Genomic DNA, 24462 nt, shown 5'->3' on the forward strand with positions numbered 1-24462 from the left:
CATTAACAATCATCTTTTAAGAACTACAGAATTCTAGAATGGTTTCGGAAGGCAGGAAAACAGCAAATGTCACTTCACTCATTAAGAAGAGAGAGAGGCAGCAAAAGGGAAATTATAGGCCAGTTAGTCTGACCTCAGTGGATGGAAAGATGTAGGAGTGGGTTGTTAAGGATGTGGTTTCGGGGTATTTGGAGGCACGAGATAAAATAGGCCATAGTCAGCATCGTTTTCCCAAGGGAAAATCTTGCCCGACAAATCTGTTGGAATTCTTTGAAGAAATAACAAGCAAGATAAAGGAGAATCAGTTGATGCAGTGTCCTTGGATTGTCAGAAGGCCTTTGACAAGGTGTCAAATATGAAACTGCTTAACAAGCTACGAGCCCATGGTATTACAGGAAAGATTAGAGCATGGATGAAGCAGAGGCTGACTGGCAGGAGGCAAAGAGAGGGAATAAAGGGAACCTGTTCTGGTTGGCTGCCAGTGATTAGAAGTATTCCACAGGGGTCTGTGTTGGGACTGATTCTTTCTACTATATATATTAATGATTTGGATGATGGAATTGTTGTCTTTGTTGCAATTTTTGCAGACTATACAAAGATAGGGTGAGAAAGTGGAGAAGCTACAGTAGGATTTAGACAGATTAGAAGAATGTGCAAAGAAGTGGCAGGTAGAATGCATTGTCAGGAAGTGTATGGTCATGCACTTTGGTTGAAGAAATGAAAGGGTTGACTATTTTCTAAATAGAAAGAAAATACAAAAACTGGGGCACAAAGGGATTTAGGAGTCCTTGTGCAGTATTCCCTAAAGCTTAATTTGCAGGTGAGTCTGTGGTGAGGAAGGCAAATGCAATGTTAGCATTCATTTTAGGAGGACTAGAATATAAAAGCAAGGATGTAATGTTGAGACTTTATAAGGTATTGGTGAGGTCACACTTGGAATATTGTGAGCAGCTTTGGGCCACTTATCTTAGAAAGGATGTGCTGAAGCTGGAGAGGGCTCAAAAGAGGTTCATGAAGATGATCCCAGGATTGAATGGCTTGTCATATGAAGAGCATTTGATGGCTCTGGGCCTTTACTTACTGGAATTCAGAAGAATAAGGGGTGAGCTCATGGAAGCATTTCAAACGGTAAAAGGCATTGATAGAGAGGATGTTTCCTATGGTGGGAGAGTCTAAGACCAGAGGATTCAGCCTCAGAATAGAGGGGCCTCCTTTGAGATGGAGATGAGGAGGAATTGCTTTAGCCAGAGAGTGGTGAATCTGTGGAATTCATTGCCACAGGCAGCTGTGGAGGCCAGGTCTTTATGTATATTTAAGGCCGAGGTTGATAGATTCTTAATTGGTCAGGGTATGAAGGAATATGGGGAGAAGGCAGGAGATTGTGGCTTTGAGGAAAAATAGAATCAGCCATTATGAAATGTCAAAGCAGACTCAGTGGGCCAAATGGCCTAATTCTGCTCCTATGTCTTAAAGTCTTCTGCAAGTCCTCTATAATTGTACAAGACTTTACCAGTAAGTTTGCAGATGACAGAATTAGGAGGCATTGTAGATAGTGAAAGAGGTTGTCTCTCTTGGATTACGGGGGATCTTGATCAGTTTGGGAAGTGGGCCGAGGAGTGACAAATGAATTTCAATACAAGCAAGTGTGAGGTGATACACTTCGAAAAATCCAACCAGTGTAGGAATTATACGATGAATAAATCAAAGTTAAAGGTCACCAGGCAGTGTGAAGGATTAGAGGGACCTAGGAGTACAAATGGATAGTTAGTTGAAAGCTAACTATTCATGTTAGACAAGCTGGTGAAAAAGGCATTTAGCACACTTTCCTTCATCAGTCAGGGTATTCAATAGCCTTATAACTGTGGTATAAAAGATGCCCTTGAGCCTAGCGTTTTATACTTTCAGGCGATTGCATCTTCTGCTTGATGGGAGGTGGAAGAGGAGAGAGTCTCCTGGGTGGGTGGGATCTTTGATTATGTTAGCTGATTTCCCGAGGCGGCAAGAAGTGTAGGCAAAGTCCATGGAGGAGGGACTGCATTTTGTGATGTGTCCGTAGCTCTGCAGTTTCTTGCAGTCACAGACAGAACTGTTGCCATTCCAAGCCCAGGTAGGATCCATTCATGCTTGTAATGATTCATATTTTTATGATAAAGAAATGGTTTGGTAGAGGTTATAGCTTATCACATGATTGTGAGTCTACTTATATTGGAGTAGATTTAGTTTTATTTTTTGCAATGAAGGCTAGTTCTATATTAAACAAGATTTATCAGGCTCATTGAGTACTAGGCTTGTGATAAGTTTAAAGGGCAGCCTTAATAATGCTGAATGCTATTTACTATAACAATAATATGAATATATTGGGACAGTACTTGATGGGAAATAGTAGCAACCTGTGATTCCAGCGTTCTGATGTTAGTTTCCATGTAGATCTCAGGACTGTACATAATGTTCTTTGATTGCCAGCAGCTTCATTTGGGAATCAATTACAAAAAAAAACCAGGAAGCTGGAAAAGTTTGCTGGTCCAGCAGCAACTCCAGAAGCAAAAGGAGTGAGCTGACAATTTGGATCAGGTGATCCTGGATCAGGACTGAGAAGGACGATGTAAGATTGCCAGTATATAACAGTATGAACGTGGGACGGGACATAAAACTGGGCTGATCGAGGAATCAGATAGGTAACCAAAGGGAGAAGAAAACTAGGTGATCAGATGAGTGTGTGTGCGTGCGTGTGTGTGTGTGTATGTGCGTGCGCGTGCGTGCATGTGCGTGTGTGTGCGTGCGTGGGCGCATGCGTGGTGTTTGGTGGGGTGGAGGTGGAAGGGAGAAGGCAGAGTTGTGCATTGCATAGTTTTGGTAATGTTAATCGTCATACAACTGAGTTGCAAGCTGTCCAAGTTACCAAACATTTCATATTGCACTTGAGTGCTTCCCTTTAAGCAGATCAGTACTGAATTATCTGTAAAAGAATCAGTTTCATATTTTACTTTATGTCAAACCCTGCACCATCAATACATAGGTCATTCTGAGGAGAGAACTGCACAATTGTGTTTTTTTGCTTGTTTGGTTCTTCAGTTCCCTTAATCACAAATCATAAAAGGACTTGCTGAGCAGAGACCAGTTAATTGTTAGTTTTGTAATTTGAAAGTGAGTGAACATAAAACAAGGCCAGGCTTGATTTACTTAGTTGTAACAGCATCTGTATATAATCTTGTAATAGAATGAACACTATTGCCCTGCTCACCTAGTCTCCTCCTTTGAGCCTTCTTGATGACTGAGTTCAATTTCCTTTTCCAAAAACTGTCTGCATCTCTGCTTTTGTTCCCAGTCACCAGGGAATGCCAAAGATCCCTCTGATCCTTGGAGTACAAATGCATTGTTAGTTGAAAGCAGTGTAGCAGGTAGACAGACAGGTGCAAAAGGCATTTAGCACACTGGCCTTCATCAGTCAGGGCAGTCAATAGACTTGTAGCAACAGCGTAGATGATGTCCTTTAGCCTAGTGGTAGGTGCTTTCAGTCTTTTGTATCTTCTGCCTGATGGGAGCTGGGAAAAGAGAGAAAGTCTTGATGGGTGGGATCTTTGATTATGTTGTCTCCTTTAGCAAGAAATATAGACAGAGTCCATAGAGGAGAGGCTATGTATTGTGATCTGTCTGCTTCTCTCTGCAGAGTCTTGTGGTGACGGACAGAGCAGATGCCATACCAACCCATGGTGTATACAGATAGTATCCATTCATACTTGTAGGAGATCAATTTTCAATAGTATGGAAATGGCTTGGTAGAGGCTATGGCTCATCACATGACTGTGGAATTACTTAGCAACACACACACATGCTGGAGGAACTCAGCAGGCCAGGTAGCATCAATGGGAAAGAGTAAAGTCGACATTTTGGGCCGAGACCCTGGGTCCTGGCGAGGGATCTCGGCCTGAAACGTGGACTGTGCACTTTTTCATTGATGGTACCTGGCCTGCTGAGTTCCTCCAGCATTTTGCTTGGATTTCCAGCATCAGCAGACTTTCTCTTGTTTGTGGAATTACTTATACAGGATTGGTTTAGTTTTATTGAAGACCAGATTTTAATTAAACAAGATTTATCAGGCTTAATGAATAATAGGTTTGTGATAAATTTAGAGAGTAGCCTTAATAGTGTTCAAATTCCACTTGATTTCTTCTCTTTCGGCAGGTCATCCATAAACGTAGGTCTCATAGTTTACCCACTGTGCCATCAGCATGCAAAACAATCTGAACAGGACACTTGTGTTCTTTGCCGTATGGTTCAAGTCCATTTTTCCCAGTCAGAAGGGAATTAAAAACAACTAAAATACAAATATATTTGTTTGTCATTTGGAATTTGTGTGGGACAAAAACTCAAGTTTATCACAAGAACGTTCGGACTATAGGACATTCAGTAGCATTCATTGGAAGCATTGTGGTTTACGTTCAACTGCAAAAACAACTGCTTTTAACAGATAATTTTGGTGCCTTAATAGAGACAGATGGAAGAAGTCAAGAATTTTAAGATTATTTTTGTTTCTATAGGAAAAAGCAAGCAAAGAGAGACTTGCCAGAAGCACCCACTCATCGAAACCAAGCCTTGTCCATGTGACAAGTATATCAGTCAGCCATTGGGGAATTGGTCAGATTGTATCCTTCTCGAAGACAAAGTTTCACTGCAACTTGGCATGAAGGTCCAAGGAGATATTAAAGTCTGCGGCCAGGGTGTACGATATCAGGCCATAGCTTGCTATGATCAAGAGAAGAAGCTGGTGAATCCTTGGCTTTGTGGCGGTTCTGGTATGTCAAAATTCTGAATAAAGTTAAATGAATTTTGTACACCATCAGTTTTGTTCTGTGCATATTTTTAGCACTGGGTTTAAGTTAGTTCCAAAATTCCATCTAATCCAATCATGCAAATTTGATCTAAAAATTATGTTACCCAGGATAGCGGTGAAGATGTTCGCAGGGGTGGCATCTAGCTTCAAAGGTTTGGAAAGAATACCCTAAAAAGTCTATTGGCTTAGCAGTGTAAATGGCATCAATAGATTCATCATGAAAAGTTAATATCTCATCCCTGTCTTCCTTTTAACTCATCCATGCCAAATTTCCCTTGTAATCAGTACATAAATAACCACAGCGAATCAAGTAATTACTGTCAGAAAACAAAGTATTTTTCAGTGGCTCTTGAGTTAGGGGAACAAATTGCTCTTTCTGCAGCCAAATGGAGCATCCCTTTTAGGGAGACAGCCTGGCGTTTACAATGTTTGCCCCTAGCTGATGGTTTATTTTTAATTTATTATTATTTAGAGATACAGCACGGAACAGATCCTTCCTGCCCAACAAGCTGTGTTTCCCCATAGCCCCCTATTTAACCCGAGCCTAATCATAGGATAACTTAAAATAACCAATTAACCTACTAACCAATGTGGGAGGGAACAGGAGCACCCAGAGGAATCACGCGCAATCGCAGTGAGAGCATACATACTTTTTACAGATAGCACCATAACTGAACACTCTCAGCTGCAATAACATCAAAATAGCCGCTACCCTATGTGAGTGCAAATGACAAATCCTCTATAGAAACAGCCAACTTTCAAAGAAATTCTCAATTCTTCTTCGCAATGATAATTTTAACAATAAATTATAAATTGCTTTAGAAGCAAGGAGCTGTGCTATTATTTTAGAAAAGAATTGTATGCTGAAAGTAGAATACTGTACCACCAAATCCCCATAGTGTCAACATCAAAAATTTCTATCTAACATACAGAAACAAGTGGAAACCCAATTTTCATCTAAGCGTACTTGTAATTTTCTATCTTTTTGATTTGTAGCACATCCTTTTGCTCTCTGAAATTTCCATTTCAGTGCAAAATCGTTTTGAATTATGAACAAGTTAAAGCTGCATACATGCACCGTTATGAATTGGTTACATTTGAAATTTTTCTCAGTGAAATGTATTCAAAGGCTGGTTCCGTAGGGGATCCTGCTCATTAAAAGCCTCACTTTATTTATCATATACAATTTTGTAAGGACATTAGAATAACTTTAAAATTGTTATGCCATAATTCTTTGATATTAGACATTTATACTATACGTTACATGCCCCAAATACCACTCCAGCAGTTAAAATGGATTGGAAATGGATAAAATCAGAAATAGAAACTTTAAACCAGAAAATGTACTAATGTATTAATTCATTGGAAAATGTTTTATTTAAGCCATGATCTAGGGACAATAGAGCATGCTCAGATGAATTTTAATTTTGAGAGAAATGTAGCAGAAGCTTTTATTCCCTTATCATGAACATTACTGAAAATAATGTCCACAACTCTAACCCCCAGATGGACGAGCATATTTTAAGACTTGATTTTTCAGTAATCTGCTACTTTGTTTTCTGACAGTAGTGTCATAATTCCATCTAAATCTGCAAGTAATTGATATTACTAGAAGCTCTGAACTTGTCAGGAAATATAATTTTCACAATTCTGAACAAGTGAAAGATAATCATTTATAATCTCCATTAAGTTTCACAGGACATCACATCACAGCAATAACAAAGTACATTAATGAAGTTCATCCAACAAACAACACTTTATCAAACATAATGAGGTAATAATTCACACCAAAATCATACAGTCAATGGAGATAGTCAGAAAGGGAAAAAAAGTCAAAAAGTTAGGGTTTTAAACAGGTTCTTTTATCAAGATGAAGAATTTAAGTTAAACAGTTAAAAAAGGAATTCTAGCATTTGTGACTTAGCCAGTTTAAAATGTAGCTGCTAATAACAGGATAGTGAAGTACAGAGTGAGATAAAAGGGCAGAACTAGTGATCATGAAGGATTATAGAGCTGGAAGAAGTGACAGGAAAGAGAAAAGACTTGAATACTTAAATGAGATCTATTCAAGGCTTTGTCAAGCTTGGAACTTGTGATCCCAGGAATAAAGGGTCAATTAGATATAGTTAGGGTTAAGGTACAGCCAATAGAATTTTTCAATGAAAGAAACATTCACTCTATTTTCCCTATGTAGCACATAATTTCTAATTATTATCAAAGTTAACAGTAGCAATAAGTTGTTGTATATTCAATTTCAGTTTTGTAACTAAATCATGTCTGTCAATCATTCTTTGGCAGAAATCCAAGAGGTTTCAAGCTAACTTGCCATTTCCAGTATAATCATTTTGAACACACTATAGGTTGATAATTTCAAGTTTAATATCGTGGTGGATGTGGAGAAGATACTTCTTTTTGTGGGAATGTCTAGAACTAAGAATCTTCTTTTAAAAATAGGGGTGACCATTTAAGACAGAGTTGAGGCAAAATGTTATCCCTCAAGTGTTTGTGGTTCTTTGGAACTTACTATCAACAGAGTGGTGAATGCAGAAGCTTTGAATACTATTATATCAGAGTGAGATAAATGCTAGATAGGCAACAGTTTGAAATGTTGCCACAGATAGAAACATGCAAATGAGGCCATGATCTTATTAAATAATAGCAGCTTTGTATGTTTGTCTAAGCTTCTTCTCATTTTAAATTTATAGCCTACATAAATTATCTTGATACATTAAGGAAATGAAACTATTGACCTGGATGACGGTATTATCTCATACTAATAAAATGATTGTGAGAAATGCAGGATGTACAGTACTATGTAAAAGTCTATATACAGTTCTAGAGTGCCTAAGGCTTTTACACACTACCAATTGTCAATGTCAAGCAGACAGCTAGTTCTTAAATCCGGCGGGAGCAAAGAATGTTGGGAATGCTGAGGGCAGTGTACCCCAGGAGGGGAGTGGGACAGGCGGCAGAGAAGGAATGCCAGGGGTGAGGGAATGCACCGCTGCAAACACACCCAGCCCTGAGACGCCAGGCCAGCTCACTTGATTCACTTATTGATTATTACAGAATGTCTCTCTGCTCCCACCTCTCTCCCTTCCCTTTTCTCCCAACCATGATTCCCTTCTTCCAGCCCCTTTCCCACTCTCACTCCACAAAAGAGACCCATATCAGAATCAGGTATCAGGTTTATTGTCACTCAGGTATGTCATGTTTTTTTTTGTGGCAGCAGTATACTGCAATACCTAAAATTACTAAAGTACTGTGTGAAAGTCTTGGACACTCTAGCACAGTACAGTATTCCTGATTTTTCATATTAGAACAGATGAGTAATTAAGAAAAGGATACTTACTCTGGCAGGAAATCATTGACAAATGATCACCCACTTACATTTCCATTCAGAGAATAATGAAGTGTCTTGATCCAAAGGTCTGTTAGTATGTTTTGCCACCAGGAGCAGATGAGCCATAAACCACTCTTAAGAAAAAAATGGAATAAATAGTTGAGTGCACAGCTTTTATAAAACGATATGCTGAATGCCCTTCTGATATTGCGCTAAATAGTTTAAAAGCAGAAATATCCTGGGAAAATCAATTCACTTAGATTTGTCCTGGGTCAGTCATCATCTCGGATTTCTAATGTTATGAAATTTCTTCTATTATTAACTATACCAACACCCTAAGGCTCCTTCGTGAAGTCTTGCACTACTGAGAATTTATAACTTTAAGATTCTGGCTGACTGTGATCTTTCAGAATTGGTAGGAATGGGTAATAACTAAGGTACTATCAGTATTGCTACATGCAGAACACATCGAAAAACAACACATTTTCACTCCCAAATGTAAGTAAGTATTTCATTTTACCCAGTTGAGATTTTATGTGATCACCAGTTGATCAAGATGCCCAGAAGCTGCTGCCCGACGATTATTTAACTTAATTTCCCGAAAAAATGAGACTAACTGGAAAATATTCATGGGCTCCGTTTGGATTTTGACATTGTACTTGGATTAGAATTTATTTTTGAGTTTAGAAAAATGGCTTTAAGGTTAATCTATTCGGTCTCCGGAGACTCTGAGCTGACCGGTACCTTATCTCCTAATCGAGTCAATACAGAAGTAGTTCAAGCAACCTGTCCTCGTAATTTAACCCTCAACTCCATCTTTCCCACATTGATCAAAAAATGTTGACGCATTGTGTTACCCGTCGATAACGTAGCGGTTAGTGTGATGCTATTAAAGCTCGGAGCATTGGAGTTCAGAGTTCAATTCCAGCGCCATTGCAAGGAATCACTGTATATGCTTCCTATGGAATTCCTGGGTTTTCTACGGGTGCTCCTGTTTCCCCCCCAGAGTCCAAAGAGATACTGGGTAGGTTCATTGATCCTGTGATTAGGGTTGCGTTGTTGGGGATTGCAGGAGAGTTGTGGCTAGATTTAGCACTGCATCACTGAATCAAATAAAATGAATAACTAAAGTTTAATATTATAAAATACTTATAAAAGCAAAACATTAAGCAGATTTTTCATTCTTTTATTTAAATTTTATGTCATGGTAATTAAAAAAAAATCATCTTTTGGGATGTGGGTTTCCCTCTCAAAGCTAGAAGTTGTTACCTATCCCTGATTGTCCTTGAAAAGATGGTGGTGACCCATAAGACATAGAAGCATAATTAGGTCATTTGGCCCATCACATTTGCTCTGCCATTCAATCCTGTCTGAATTATTTTCTCTCTTAACCCCGTTTGCTTGTCCTCTTCCCATAACCTTTGATGTCCTTACTATTCAAGAACCTATCAACCTGTGCTTTAAATATACACAATGACTTGGCCTCCCCAGCTGACTGTGGCAATGATCCACCTCTTCTTGAACTGCTGCAGTCCTTCTGGTGAGATGTCCTTACAAAGCCTTTGAATGGAATGATCCAGGATTTAGATCCATCACAATGAAAAATTGGCAATATATTTCCAAGGCCAGATAGAGTGTGCCTTGGGAGGAAACTTGTAAATACTTGTGCTTCACCTTCGGCCTCATTCCCTAGACCTTCCTGAGTTAGAGGTTGAAGATAATGGAACGGCTGCCAGAGTAACCTCGGCAGGAAGGCTTTGTGCACTTTACAGATGGAATATACTGCAGCCGTGGAATGATTAGAGAGGAACTTTATTATTTATTTATAGTACAGAACATCAAATATAAATTATTTACATTCTGGTTCTATTTACATATTTACATCTCAATAGCAAGCAAACCCATATTGATCGGATTGCAGTTATATTTTTTAATAACTCAAATCATCGGGGGGGTGAAAATTGTTTCCAAATTGCATCCTAAGATGCAGATGATATTATAGTTTTACAGTAGTTTGAGGCAAAGTTCTGAATCACTAATAACATTTTATTTTTATCTTAATAATTCAAATCAGGGTATGTTGAAGAGACGTGTAGTGTGCCGTGTCCATCTGACTGTAAGCTGAGCGATTGGTCAAACTGGTCTCCATGCAGCAAACCCTGTGGAAGTGGAATACAGGTCAGATCCAAGTGGTTACGGGAAAAGGCATATAATGGAGGTCGTCCTTGCCTCAAGCTGGATGTGAAGAATCAGGTGAGCTGTAACAAGTGATCAACAATGAGGGAGTGCATTATTATAATCTGAGTTCATTGTCCAATGAATCAAACTAACAGGTGTGGTGGAATATTGGAAAGTTACTGGTTTGCCATTCAAAGCCTGGACACTACCGACAGAGAAGCATGAAATAATAACCCAGAACCGTGGCTTGGTTATTAAGATTTATATAATAAAATCTGTAATGAAAATGCTATTAATCAATGATGCAGCTATGGAACTACCAGATTATTGTTTTCAAAAAAAAACATTTTGTTCAGTGATATCCTTCAGAAAATCTACTACCCTTATCCAGTCTAGTCCAAATGTGACTCCTTGCCTATTGATGTTGTTAATTTTTAAAAGTCTCACCAGTTATGGTTTTAGGCAGGATTTCACAACCCCTTTCTTAATGGTATTGGTCCATGGCATAATAAAGGTTAGGAACCCCTTGTTAAAGGTGATGCCCACTTCCTATGAATGCATAAACAAATCTCAGATTACTTTATTAAATGGTGTTTAAATTGATAATTTTTTCCAGTTGCTAAATCGGCAATTTCAGTTTAATTGTCCACATTACATTTTGATTGCTGCAAAACTATGCTATAACTGTGTAGCTATTCAGAATGATGTGTGTGCTCCTTTATTATACACCTGTTCATCTGTCACTTGTGCTTATCCTTAAAGTGCATTGTTTTCCATCACATCTTATTTCATCCTCTGACTATTCAGACACAAAAAAAACCTATATTTCGGTAAAGGAGTATTGATTATCTATAGGAACACTCTTCTATCACTTGTAGATCTTTATTGAAGTTTACTTTGCAAGAGTTTTGCTCAATGGAGTAAAACTAATCACTGGAGGAACAGATTAAGCAGAGCAACAGCAGTGAGTTTTTGTGGAGAATAGCTAAGGTGACAAACTTGAACTGACAAGAATTTGCCTCAGAGTTCAGAGTGGGCCTGATAAAAATTGGCAGTGGTTATGTGGCTGTTGGTTGAAGAGAATTTAAGTGAGTTCTGCAAGCAAAAAGCATTGGGTTGTGAAGGGATGGCTGAGTGAGTATGAAGATATTGACCTGAACCATGGTTCACTTGAAACTACTTTTGCTTATTTGAGTTTCCAGCCTTTATTTGGTGGGATGGTCTGTTATCTAGAAATTGCATGTGGGAAATTTGGAAATAGGTTAATCACAGATTCTCCGGAGGTGGTGCACTATAATGGAGGAGGAAGGATTTTAAACCTGATATTAGAGGTGATTACCTCAGAGCTAGAGAAGAAAGGTGCGGTAGTGGAAAGAAAGTGGTTGACCTTTTCATATTAGCGCATGAAATACATCCCGTAAGAAATAAAATGTACCTTTCTGTGCACTTCTCCTGGATATCAAGGACATTGTGTTAACAGTGCAAAAGCAAAACAGAATACTTTTCAAAGCTGCTAGTATTAGTAAAGCCATGCAAACAAAATAAAGCTTAACACAACATAGGTTTCAAACTTTCTTCTGAGCACCAGAAGTATCATTTGCATTGCTGGCAGTCTAGGCAATACAACAAGGCTGTTAATTGTGAATCATTTACGAAAATTTAAATTAACCAAACTACTAGGACACTGTTTAAAATACTCCAAGAATTAAGTACTATTCAAGCACAACCTCGGCTATACTTCATTAGGAGTTTGTGATGATTTAGTATGTCACCAAAGACACTTGCATATTTCTACAGATGTACCATAGAGAGCATTCTGACTGGCTGCAACATTGTCTGGTATGGGGGGGGGCAGGGAATGCTACAGCACAGGATCGAAATAAGCCACAGTGCGTGTAAACCTAGTCAGCTCCATAATGAGCACTAAATCCTGTAGTATCCAGATCATGTTCAAGGAAAGATGCCTCAAAAAGGCAGCATCCATCAATAAGGACCCCCATCTTCCAGCTCATGCCTTGTTCTCATTGCTACGATCAGGAAGGAGGAACAGAAATGTCAAGGCACACTTTCAACAATTCAGGAACATATATATCACACTTACTGAAATTCAGTTTTTTTCCCTCTATTATTATGTATCACATTGCACTGCTGCTGCAGGGTTTACAAATTTCATGACATGTGGTGGTGATATTACATCTGACTTTGATTCTGAGGTGCATTGTTCTCACAATATCCGAGGCTGTCATAAGGGCACAGCTGGGAACGGACCCAAGTGCAAGACACAGACAGTGAAGTACTAGGGACAGGAATAGGATACAGGCTGAGGGCTAGGACATGGATACGAAAACCAGGAACCTGGAACAGGACTGGACAAAACAGCTAGGAGCCAGGGCTTGGACTCTGAGCCAGAGACTGGACAAGGACCCAGTACCTGGGCCTTGCCTTTGGCTCGGACCCCAGAACTAGGCAAAGACGAGGCTTGGCAAGCAGGCAGAACGAGGCAGAAATCTACAGGCTTGAAGCTTGAGGCTAGAGGCTTGAGACTTGGCTTGGTAAGAGGCTAGAGGCTAGAGACTTGGCTTGGCATGAGACTGGAGGCTGGAGACTTGGAGACTTGAAGACAAGAACTTCAGGCAAGGCGAGAGTTAACGGCAAGACAAGGCAGGGCTTCAGGCGAGGAAACAGAAGGCAGAGGAAGGAATCCAAGGAGTAAAGACAAGAGCAATCCAGCAACCATGCCCTGCTCTCTGGATGTATTTATGCAGCCAGCCCCAACTAGCATCAGCTGACTCAATTAACTCAACAAGGACAGAAACAGGGTAGATAGGAAAACCTGGAGCAAGGGTCGATGGACCGGACCATAAACCGGAATATGGACTTCATGGACCGGACTATGACAGGGACTCAAAAAAAGCCTGGATGGAAATACACAGCATATAGAAGAGTTACCTGTTGAAAGCATGGCCAGAAGGTAAACAAGAACTATCACTTGTGCTTAGACATGCTGTATGTGATAGCTTCATACAGCTTGTTAACTGTGCATAACACAGTGACACTTGGCCTCATCTGCAGATGCAACCGAAAGCTAATCTAAGCTTCAGGCTTTCAAGTGTTTCATAATCTTTCATTGCGTCTTGTCACTTAAAGTAACTCCAGCCTTGAGGGATGATAAATATGTGATAACACAAAGTGTGTATATTTAAAATAAAGGATTAATTAGCTTGATTTTATTGCTTTATGAAGTGTAATATATAAGCTCACAGGTTTTGCAATAAATATCCTAATTACCTGTGCTGATCAACTAGCTGCAGTATTCACTCATATCTTTAAGCTCTCACTTTGGCAGTCTAAGGTCATCACCTGCCTCAAGCAGGCTTCAGTTATACATGTACCTAAGGAGAAGGTGGAAATCTGCCACAATGACTATTGTCCAGTTGCACTTTCATCCACAGCGACAAAGTGTTTTGAGAGGTTGGTGATGAAACGCATCAACTCCTGCCTGAGAAGTGACTTGGATCTGCTGAAAATTTGCCTACCAGCACAGCAGGTCAACAGCAGATTCCACTTCATTGACTCTTCACTCAATGCTGGAATATTTGGACAGCAAAGATACATATATCATGATGCTTTTCATCAACTATAGCTGGATTCAATACTATCATCCTCTCAAAACTAATCAATAAGCTTCAAGACCTTGGCCTCAAAACCTCCTTGTGCGACTGATCCTCAATTTCCTTACTAGCAGGCCGCAGTCAGTTTGGATTAGCAAAAATATCTCCTCCACAATCTCTATTTGCACAGGTGCATCACAAATCTGTGTGCGTAGCTCACTGCTCTGCTCATTTTACACTTATGACTCTGTGGCTGAGCACAACTTCAATGCCATATTTAAGTTTGCTGATGAAATCACAGCCATTGGTTGAATCAAAGGTCATTTAAACTTTGACAAATCTCTATAGATGTGCAGTGAAGTGTATATTGACTGGTTGCATCATGGCCTGGTATGGAAACAACAATGCCCTTGAATGGATAGGATACGGCCTACTCCATTACAGGTAAAGCCCTCCCCATCATTGAGCGCATTTCCTCAGAATGCTGTTTGCAGGAAAACAGCATCAAGGAACTCCACCATCCAGGCCATGCTCTCATCTCACTGCTGCCATCAAGAAAAAGGTACAGGAGCCTTAGGACTCATATCACCAGGTTCAGGAACAGTTATTACCCTTCAACTATCAGGCTCTTGAACCAGAGGGGATAACTTCACTCACCCCATCACTGAAATTTTCCCACAACCAATGGACTCACTTTCAAGGACTCTTCATATCATCTTATTGATATTTATTGCTTATTTATTTATCATTATTATTTTTTTTTCGCAGTTCAAGCCAGTAATACCTGAGGTATGGGTTTAACCAAGCACACTCACTTGTCAAGTACTAGAAACTTACAGGCTATTTTACTGGTGCTTAGTATTGTGGCTTTCTGAAAATTTACATAAATATTGTTGTGCTATTGTGCTATTGCTTAATGCTATGATGTAGTGATTTCAGGATGATACCAGTTGTGGATATTACCGTCGGCACAATGTATACTCTGTTCATGTTCCATTGTCTTTCAATTTCCTGTTTTAATTCAGCATATTTCTGTTTTTTTCATTATTAGTTTCTGTAAGTCCTGTGTGTTTGGAATGGTTATATCTATCAAGTAAGTTGTTTTCACTTGTTTATCATGTGTTATTATATCGAGATGGCTATTATCGGTTGTTCTTTCTCTAACAATGGATCAGTTGTAATATAATTTGTAGGACTCTGACTCTAAAACTGGATCAGATTGTATTTATACTAAGGTAAGGTTGCTCTTATGAGTCTACATTTTAAAACAAGATTTTGGTAGTTACTGTTTGCCACTTGATTGTGCCAGTGTAAATAATCAGATTGAGTTAAACTGCAGCAAGATCCTGTAAAGTATTGGATTGTATCTGGCTTTTCATAGCATTTTCTGCATTTATTGTCTTGAATTTGTTGGTATTTTATTAACCACTTAGTCCTGTATTGCTACAAGGAGCCCCTCTGGTTCTAGGAAGAGATCTGTTAATCTGAGCCAGGTGTTTGACGATTCCTTGTTGATATCTAGTCTGCTCAGATCGTGAGGATGTTTTCCATGGAGGGTCATGTTCTTCCATTGGTTAACCTTTTCTTCAATAGTGATAATGTCTTCATTGTTCTAAGTTGTGCTCTCATTTAAGTTTATTGATGTGTTCTTTGTATTAGAATTTCATATGCTCGCGTGGAGTGCTGAATCCTGTTTTCATTGATGAAAATATATCTGTCAAAGTTTTATCTGGCTGTTGTGTAGATTTTTAATGTCTGTTATTCCTCCTCCTCCTTCTATCCTAGGTAGTGTTAATTTAAGTGTAATTGAATATACATGATCTTTCCTGAACTTTATCATTTCATTTCTTATTTTTATTGTAAATTTTCCAGATCAGTTTTAGACAAAATATTATGCCCAAATAATACGTAATATGGGTGTAGCAAACATGTTTATTGCCTTTGTTATACAAACGTATTTATACTGTTGAACTCTGTTTGACAGGTTTTCTTAAGCCTTGAATTAAATTCTGTTGAAAGCTTTCTCTTTATCTCACTATGATCTATTTTCATTGCTTGTTGATATCCCAGATACTTATATGTTTCATATTCATCCATCGGTTGTATTGTATCCTGCTGCCCTGTTTTGCATTCTACTAGCTCTATTGCAGCTTTCTTTATGTTTCATGTTCTGCACTTATCTAGTCCAAAGTTCATGTTGATGTCTTTTTAAAATATTCCACAATTTGAATAAATTGCTTTAGCTTTACTGATGAAATGTATAGTTTCAAATCATCCATGTTTAGAAAGTGTATCAAGGTATAATTCATTTGATTGTCTGTGATTTAATACTCAATTTTCATCTGATTCAGTAAATTGGAGAGTGGGTTTAAAGGTAGGCAAAGCCACAGTGGGTTTAAAGAGTTGCCTTGGAAAATACTTCGGTTGATTTGATTACGGTGGTTTTTGTTTTTCTTCTTAGTATTATTATTTTCACTTTCTTTTTGTATTTGCACAGTCTATTGTCTTTTGCACATCGCTTATTTCTCTGTCCTCTTGGGTGCAGTCTTTCATTGATTCTATTGTGTTTCTTTTATTTACTGTGAATGCCTGCAAGAAAATGAATCTCAGTGTCGTGTATGGTGAGATATATGTACATAGACAATAAATGTACTTTGAACTTCAAAAATCAGGGTGTATAAGTGATACATGGAGAGCAAAACTGAAGTCAGACTTGTTGCTGCTGTCATCACATCTGCACATGTACCTGCAGATGGTATTCCATCACTTTTACTGCAGGAGAACGAAACTGGACTACACCAAAATTAAGTTTGTAAATGAGACTCTCATTGAGGAGGAGGTAATGCAGCTTCTTTGCCTGGACCACCAGACTCAAAAACAATTATTTCCCCAAGCAGTAAGGCTGATCAACACCTCCACCCACTAACCCACCCCTCCACACCGCCAACCACTATTACTTTATCATATTATTATTGTGTTCTTAATCTTATTATGTTTTTTGTATTGCATTGGAGCTGGAGTAACCAGTAGTTTGCTCTCCTTTATATTTGTCTACTAGAAATGACATTAAACATTCTTGGTATCAATATAGAGAGGAGCTTAGAAAATACAAAATAGAATATTAATGCTAAACGTAGACAAATAAGAATCTAGGATTGGTTTACCATTTTTTCTCCCTTCGCCCAGTAATTTTCAGATAGATTTGCTCTGATTTGAAGAAAAGCGTGGTGTTATTACACTAAGTTCACATTCCTTAACAGTACCTACAAAGATTTCAGTCTGAATGTGAGATAAAAAAATTGGAAATAACTACTAATATAAGCAAAGACATTTTAAATATTATTCTCATGCCAGAAATGCAATTTTCCACCATTGGCATCTATGGCCTAATTATCAGTCGGTTTAGTAGTGATTAGTGGTTTTAAATTTAAAATGTTAAAGGCCCAGAATTCCCAGGCAGTAATAAATCCCCTCTGATCGACACTCTTACACAGGTCCGCTTTTAACTAGACTGAATTTTCATCCAGTAGCATTCTTGATTAAACCTGCATCCAAACTGATCTGTAGCTCTGCAGGAATCTTTCAATTTTAATTGGCGACATGAGGCAGAAATTGAATAACTTGCATCCACACAAATGGGCAGCACAATGGTGCATCTAATAAGGCTGATGGTGCCAGAGACTCATGTTCAATTCTGAACCAAGGCTCTGTCTGCATGGAGCTTGCACCTTCTCCATATCACCAAATTATTTTCCTCCCACGTCATAAAGACACGTGAATTGGGTTAATTGGCCACTCTAAGTTATCCTCAATGAATGGTCAAATCTGTTGGAAATTGATGAAAATATGGAGAGATTACAAATGGGATTAATCTAGTTTACTGTAAATGAGTGGTTGCTGATCAATGTTGACTTGTTAGGCTGAAGAACCTGTTTGTCTATCTTTCAGTGGTTCATTCTTTTGACAGCTGGTTAACCTCCCCTACCCACAGCTGAATGTCAAGGTTCTCAATAATTAGAAAGTTTTACACAGGTGTCACAAAACCAGCAAACATTCTCATTTGTAAATACTCTTAATAAAAAGTAAAAAAAAAAGTCATTAAGAACATCTAGGTGCAAACAAATCCATTTAAGATCTGCCATCATTGGGAAATCCCAAGGTGCCTGTGTTCTGCTGTTGGACTCCATGTGAAATCAGGAAACCAAACAAAGTCCAGAACTTCCATGGTCATATACTCTTCTTTGGAAACCTGATATTCCTAATGATTAGCAAGGAAAACAGTAATGTTACTTCTGAAAATCTGGACCATCAAAATTAACTTAGTTTTAGTGCAGTCAATGATCATAATTATTGTATAATTACTTGTTTATATCTATCTTCCCATCATCAGTTATTCAGCAATAAAATTGATTCTGATTTACCTGTATAGCTTAAATGAGGAAGAGAGATATTTGTTGAAGCTGTTCTGGGAGCAAGGCAAAATCGGGTACAATTAACCTATAAGTCTAAGTTCTATTAATATTCATAAGGTAGTCTAGTAGTTAAAGTATTGTTATCCAAAAAGCAGTATTTTTGATTTGAAGACATACATTTGACTATCAATGACTAAGAGTTTAAAACTCTGCCATCTTTATCCATTCAGGGCTATTTACAACTCCAGACCTCAAAACATTATAGTTGGCTCTTTGCTCTCCATGAAATGAATCTGCGAGCCAATGTTCAATTACTCAAACAATGAATTCTGGCTAGGCCGGTGTGAATTAGTGAAAAAATAAAGTGAATGGTACTTATTTCTCAACCTGTAAAGAGGTAGTTTATTCAAGAAGGGGGATGAGCAGCTAGAAGTCGTGGTGCACATTGGCACCAATGACATAGGTAGAATGGGAGAAGAGGTCCTAAGTAGTAAGTATTGAGAGTTAGGAAAGAGGCTGAAGAACAGGACCTCCAAGGTGGGAATTGCTCGATTACCCCTGTACAAGAGGGACTGGTTGCACCTGAACTGGAAGGAAACCAATATCCTGGTTGGGAGGTTTGTTTGTGCTACCAGGAGAGGTTAAACTAGTTTGGCAACAAGATGGGGACCAGAGCACTACATTGGAAAGTGGAGGGATGGAGAGGAAGAGAGATGTCAGAGCCAGTAAAATCAGGCAGGAGCAAAGTAATAGGTAAGATGGGATGGATAGTCTGAAGTGTGTATATTTTAATACTCGGAGTATAATGGGCATAAGGGTGGTGAATTTGTGGAACTTGTTGCCACATGCAGCTGTGGAGGCCAGGTTGCCAGGTGTATTTAAGGCAGAGATTGATAAGTTCTTTATTGGACATGGCATCAAAGGTTATGGGGAGAAGGCCGAGAACTGGGGTCGAGGAGGAGATTGAAAAAAAGGATCAGTCATAACTGAATGGCAGAGCAGACTCAATGGGCCAGATGGCCTAATTCTGCTCCTATGGTCTTATGGGTAAAGGTGATTAACTTAGAGGATAGATCAATACATGGAACTATGATGTTGTAGCTATTACAGAGACGTGGCTGAGAGAGGGATAAGAATGGGTGCTTAATGTCCCAGTGTTTTGATGTTTTATAAAAGACTGAGAGGGAAGTAAAAGAGGTGGGGGTAGCTGCACTACTATTCAGGGACATTCGGAGGGGACATAATAGAGGGCTTGTTCATCGACTCTATATGGTTAGAGCGCAAAAATAGGAAGGGTGTAATCGCTTTGATGGGATGGGACTATAGACTCCACCATAGCCACCAGAACATTGATGAACAGGTATTCAGGCAGATTAAGGGAATGTGTAAAAACAATAGGGCTGTTATCTTAGAAGATTTCGACTTCCCTAATACTGTATAAACTGGGACTTCCTGAGTGCAAGAGGTTTAGATATGGCAGAATTTGTTAGGTGCATCCAGGCAGGATTCTTAAATCAATAGTCTTAACAAGAAGAGAGACTGTACTGAAACTCATGTTGGATAATGAGTCTAGCCAGTTAACTGACATTTCAGTGGGTTAACAGTTAGGGAACAGTGACCACAACTCCTTAAGTTTTCATGTAGCTATAGATGTGGATCTTGAGCAAGAGTATTAAATTGGAGCAGGGCAATATAGAAGAGCATTGGACAGGAACTAGGGAGAGTTAATTGGGAACAGGTGTTTTTAGGCAAGTCCACATCTGACATGTGGAGGGGGTTTAAAGACCAACTAGACAGAGTACAGGACAGGTATGTTCCATTCAGAAGGAAGGACAAGGATGACAAGATAAGCAAACATTGGATGCTGAGGGAGGTGATGAATTTAGTCAAAAAGAAAAAGCAGAAGTGTGTAAAGCCTAGAAAGCTAGAATCAAACAGAGCCCTTGATGATTATAAAGAAGCAAGAAGAGAACTCGAGAAGGGAGTTAGGAAAATCAAGGTGGACCATGAAAAGCCCTTGGCAAGTAAGATTAAAGTTAATCCCAAGGCATTCTATACGTACATCAAGAGCAAAATGTATATATGTATTTGCTTTGATGTGGAGGATGTGGGTGAAGTCATTAATGAGTACTTTACATCAATACATTCCAAGGAGAAGGATGTAGAAGAGAGGGAGATCAGTGCTGAGCATATTGATATGGTAGGGTATTTTGAGGTAAATGAAGAGGTGGTGTTGGGTCAATAAAAGAGCATTAAGGTGGATAAGTCCCCAGGGCCTGGTGGGATATACCCCAGGTTGCTGAGAGAGGCAAGAGAAGAGGTTACTGGGGGACCTTAACCAATATCTTCATGTCCTATCTGGTCACAGGTAAGGTCCTGCAGGACTGGCGATTAACTAACGTTGTTCCATTATTCAAGAAGGTAACTAGCACTAATCTTGGAGTCTATAGACCAGTGCGACTTACGTCAGTGGTAGGGAAGTTACTGCAGAGAATTCTTCAGGATAGGATCCATGAGCATGGCCTAACTGGGGAGAGCCAGCACTAACTTAATTGAGCTTTTGATGAGGTGACAAGGATGATAGATGAAGGTGGAACTGCTGATGTTGTCTACGTTGATCTTAGTAAGATGTTTGACAAGGTCCCTCATGGGAGGCTCCTCCAAAAGATTAAGGTGCATGGGATCCATGGGAACACACATCAAAGTTGCTGGTGAACGCAGCAGGCCAGGCAGCATCTCTAGAAAGAGGTACAGTCGACGTTTCAGGCCGAGACCCTTCGCCAGGATTCAGAACTAGTTTGCTCATAGAGGATAGTGGTTGAAGAGACTTATTTTAGCCAGAGGTCTGTGAATAGCAGCATTCCTAAGGGACCTGTACAGAGATTTCTACTGTTTCTGAAGTATATAAATGATCTGGATGAAAATGTAGATGGGTTTGTTAGTACATTTGCGGATGATACAAAGATTGGTGCTGTTGCGGACAGCGTAGAATACCAGCAAAGAATACAATGGGATATAGATCAGTTGCAGATTTATATGGAGAGATGGCTCATGGAGTTAACCCAGCCAAATGTGAAGAGTTGCATGTTGTAGGTCAAATTTAAAGAGATGGTAAACAGTTAAAAGCAGATCCTTAGTGGTATTGATGAGCAGAAGGACTTTGGGGTCCAAGTTCATAGCTCCCTGAAAGTGGCTGCACAGGTTGATAGGGTGGTAAAGAAGGCTTATGGAATGCTTGCTTTTATTAGTCAAGCCATTAAGTTCAAAAGTTTGGAAGTCAAGTTTAGGCTTTATAAAACTCTAATTAAGATCTATCTGGAGTATTGCATATAGTTCTGGTTACCTCATAATAGGAAGCTTTGGAAAGGTTCCAGAAGAGGTCTACCAGGATGTTGCCTAGAATAGAGGACTTGAGCTATAACGAGAGGTTGGACAAACTTGGTTGTTTATTCTGCAGCGGCGCAGGCTGAGGGAATCTCAGATGATCTAACTTGGACCCCCAACTCCTCCTCTCAGGTCAAGGAGTCACAACAGTGTTTACACTTTCTGAGGAGACTGAGATATGCAATTCTCCCCACCTCCATTCTAACAACTTTCTACAGGAGCACTATCGAGATGGTCCTGTCTGGCTGCATCATTTTGTGGTACAGAAGCTGCAGAGTATTGGACTGCAAGACTCTACAAAGGACGTTAAGATTATTAGCACTTCCCTCACCCCTATTTGTGACATTTTCTGGGAGCATTGCAGACAAATGGCCCAAAACATTGTTGAATATAGTTACCGCCCATCCTACAATCTCTTTGACCCAGTATCTTCAGGAAGGAGGTACAGGACCATCAGGACTAGGACTGTCAGACTGGGTAACAGCTTCTTCCCTCAGGCTGTGGGACTAATAAATACCCTGTCACCACCAAGGGCTCGTCACTGGGACATTGAGCTGTTTACTGTTTACCTGTGTTTTACTACATGTATTTTGAGTTGTATTTTAACTTAATTATAGTATCATATGTTGGTTTACGTGCTGTGTGTGATCTACATTATGAGGGTGCACCATGATCCAAAGGAATGTTGTTATGTACAGACAGGTGACAATAAACTTGAATTTGAACTTGGAAGATCTAATGAAGATCTATAAAATTATGAAAGGAATAGATACAGTAGACGGACAATATCCTTTTCCAAAAGTTGAAATGTCTAAAACCAGAGGGCATGCATTTAAGGTGAGAGGGGGTAATTTCAAAGGAGATGTGAGGAACAAGATAATCACACAGAGTGGTGCACACCTGGATCTCACTGCCTAGGGTGGTTAGAGAGGCATTTTAAGAGATGTTTAAGTAGGCACATGAATGGAGAAAATGGAAGGATATGAATACTGTGTAGGCAGAAGAGATTTTGTTAGTTAGCCATATGATTACTAATTTAATTAGTTCAGCACAACATTGTGGGCCAAAGGACCTGTACCTGTGATGTACTGTTCTACGTTATATTAAGAACTGCACTTCAAAAGTCCAAAGTAAAATTTATTATGAGAGTACATACATGTTCACCACATACAACCCTGAGATTCATTTTCTGCGCGCATACTTAGCAAATCTATAGAACCGTAACTGTAAGCAGGATCAATGGACAACAAACTGTGTAAATGCAGATATAGATAAATAGCAATAAATAATGAGCATAAAATAACAAGATAAAAGGGTCCTTAGATGAGTATAGTTTTCCCTTTTTGTCTAGGAGCCTGATGGTTGATGGGTATTGACTGTTGTTGAACCTGATGGTGCAAGTCCTGAGGCCCTTGTACCTTTTGTGTGATGCCAGCAGTGAAAAAAAGCCTGAGTGGTGAGGATCTTTGATGATGGATAGTGCTTTTCTGCGACAATGCTTCATGTAAATGTGCTCAATGGTTGTGAGGGTTTTACCCTTGATCCACTGGGCTGAATCCACTACCTTTTGTAGGATTTTCTGGTCAAGTGCATTGCCATTCCAGACCATAATGCAGCCAGTCAGCACACTTCCCTCTGGTTTCCCTCTCCTGAAGTCTATAATCAGTTCCTTAATCTTATTGACATTGAGTGAGGGGTTGGTGTTATTACACCACTTAGCCAAGTTTTCAAACTCCCTCCTGTAGGCTGATACATCACCACCTTTGATACAGTCCACAGAGGTGTCATCAGCAAACTTATATATGCTGCTATTAATTGGATAGGGTTTTCTTCAAACAAGCCTCATTAAAGTCGCTGACTATAATTTGAACTGTGTTGGGATGAGCTGTTTCTTGCTTACAGGCAACATTGTGCAGTTTTGCAACTGCTTGCTTATAACTGGGCACTGGTAGTGTGTAAGTTGCAGTCAAGATCACGAATGAGAACTCCCAAAGCAAATAGAATAGTCTACATTTAATCATTAGTTGTTTTAAGTCAGGGGAACAAGAAGTCGACGTAACCCCAGCGTCTGTGCACCAACAAGAATTGACTAAAAAGCACACACTGCCACCATTCTCTTTACCAGAGTTCACGGTTCGATCCTTTCTGAAAGCTGTAAACCTTTATGAACCGGACATATCACTGCATCCAGTGTATCCACACTTAACTATGTTTCATTGCAATAAACCATTGAGATCTGCCTCTGATACAGCAGGCTTGCCCTGAGATCATCAGTCTTATTTTGCAGTGACTGCACATTCACCAAGATGCTAGACAGAGGAGGCCTCATCTCCCTGCACTTCAGCCTGCTTTGAATTCTGCCTCTCCTGCCACGTTTTTGACCATGGCGTTGACCCTTAAAGGCTTTGCATTTAACAGCTCCACTGTAGTTCATGACTTCTCTTCCGCATTTAACTGTCGAACCTGAGATCTGAAGATCATTGATACAGTTTCATAGTCTGAAATTTACATGTTGCAGATTTGCAGCAAAAGTAATTCAAAAGGAATACATTTAAGAGGAAAACTGGAACAATTCATGTAGCCCCAGAGGGCCGCTGATGTGCACCTGTGCCATCTTAAGTCTTTAACTCCTTAGTTAATTTTTGAGGTTGATCACATCGTGTCACCAACTGGAGTCTATCTCAAACAGTTAGTGAAACAACA

The 24462-nt window shown here is 39.4% G+C and overlaps 1 protein-coding gene across 6 annotated transcripts in view; it reads left to right on the plus strand.

Moving 5' to 3' along the window:
- thsd7ba (thrombospondin, type I, domain containing 7Ba) overlaps positions 1-24462 on the plus strand; it is a 1047195-nt gene that overhangs the window by 745308 nt on the left and 277425 nt on the right. For all 6 annotated transcript variants that reach the window (XM_072258592.1, XM_072258590.1, XM_072258595.1 and 3 more), the window contains 2 exons: positions 4539-4793; positions 10249-10427. In XM_072258592.1, the coding sequence (XP_072114693.1) occupies positions 4539-4793; positions 10249-10427 (434 nt within the window). The remainder of the gene's footprint in view (positions 1-4538; positions 4794-10248; positions 10428-24462) is intronic.

Source organism: Mobula birostris, chromosome 5 (assembly GCF_030028105.1).
Source record: "Mobula birostris isolate sMobBir1 chromosome 5, sMobBir1.hap1, whole genome shotgun sequence".
NCBI classification, from domain to species: Eukaryota; Metazoa; Chordata; class Chondrichthyes; order Myliobatiformes; family Myliobatidae; genus Mobula; species Mobula birostris.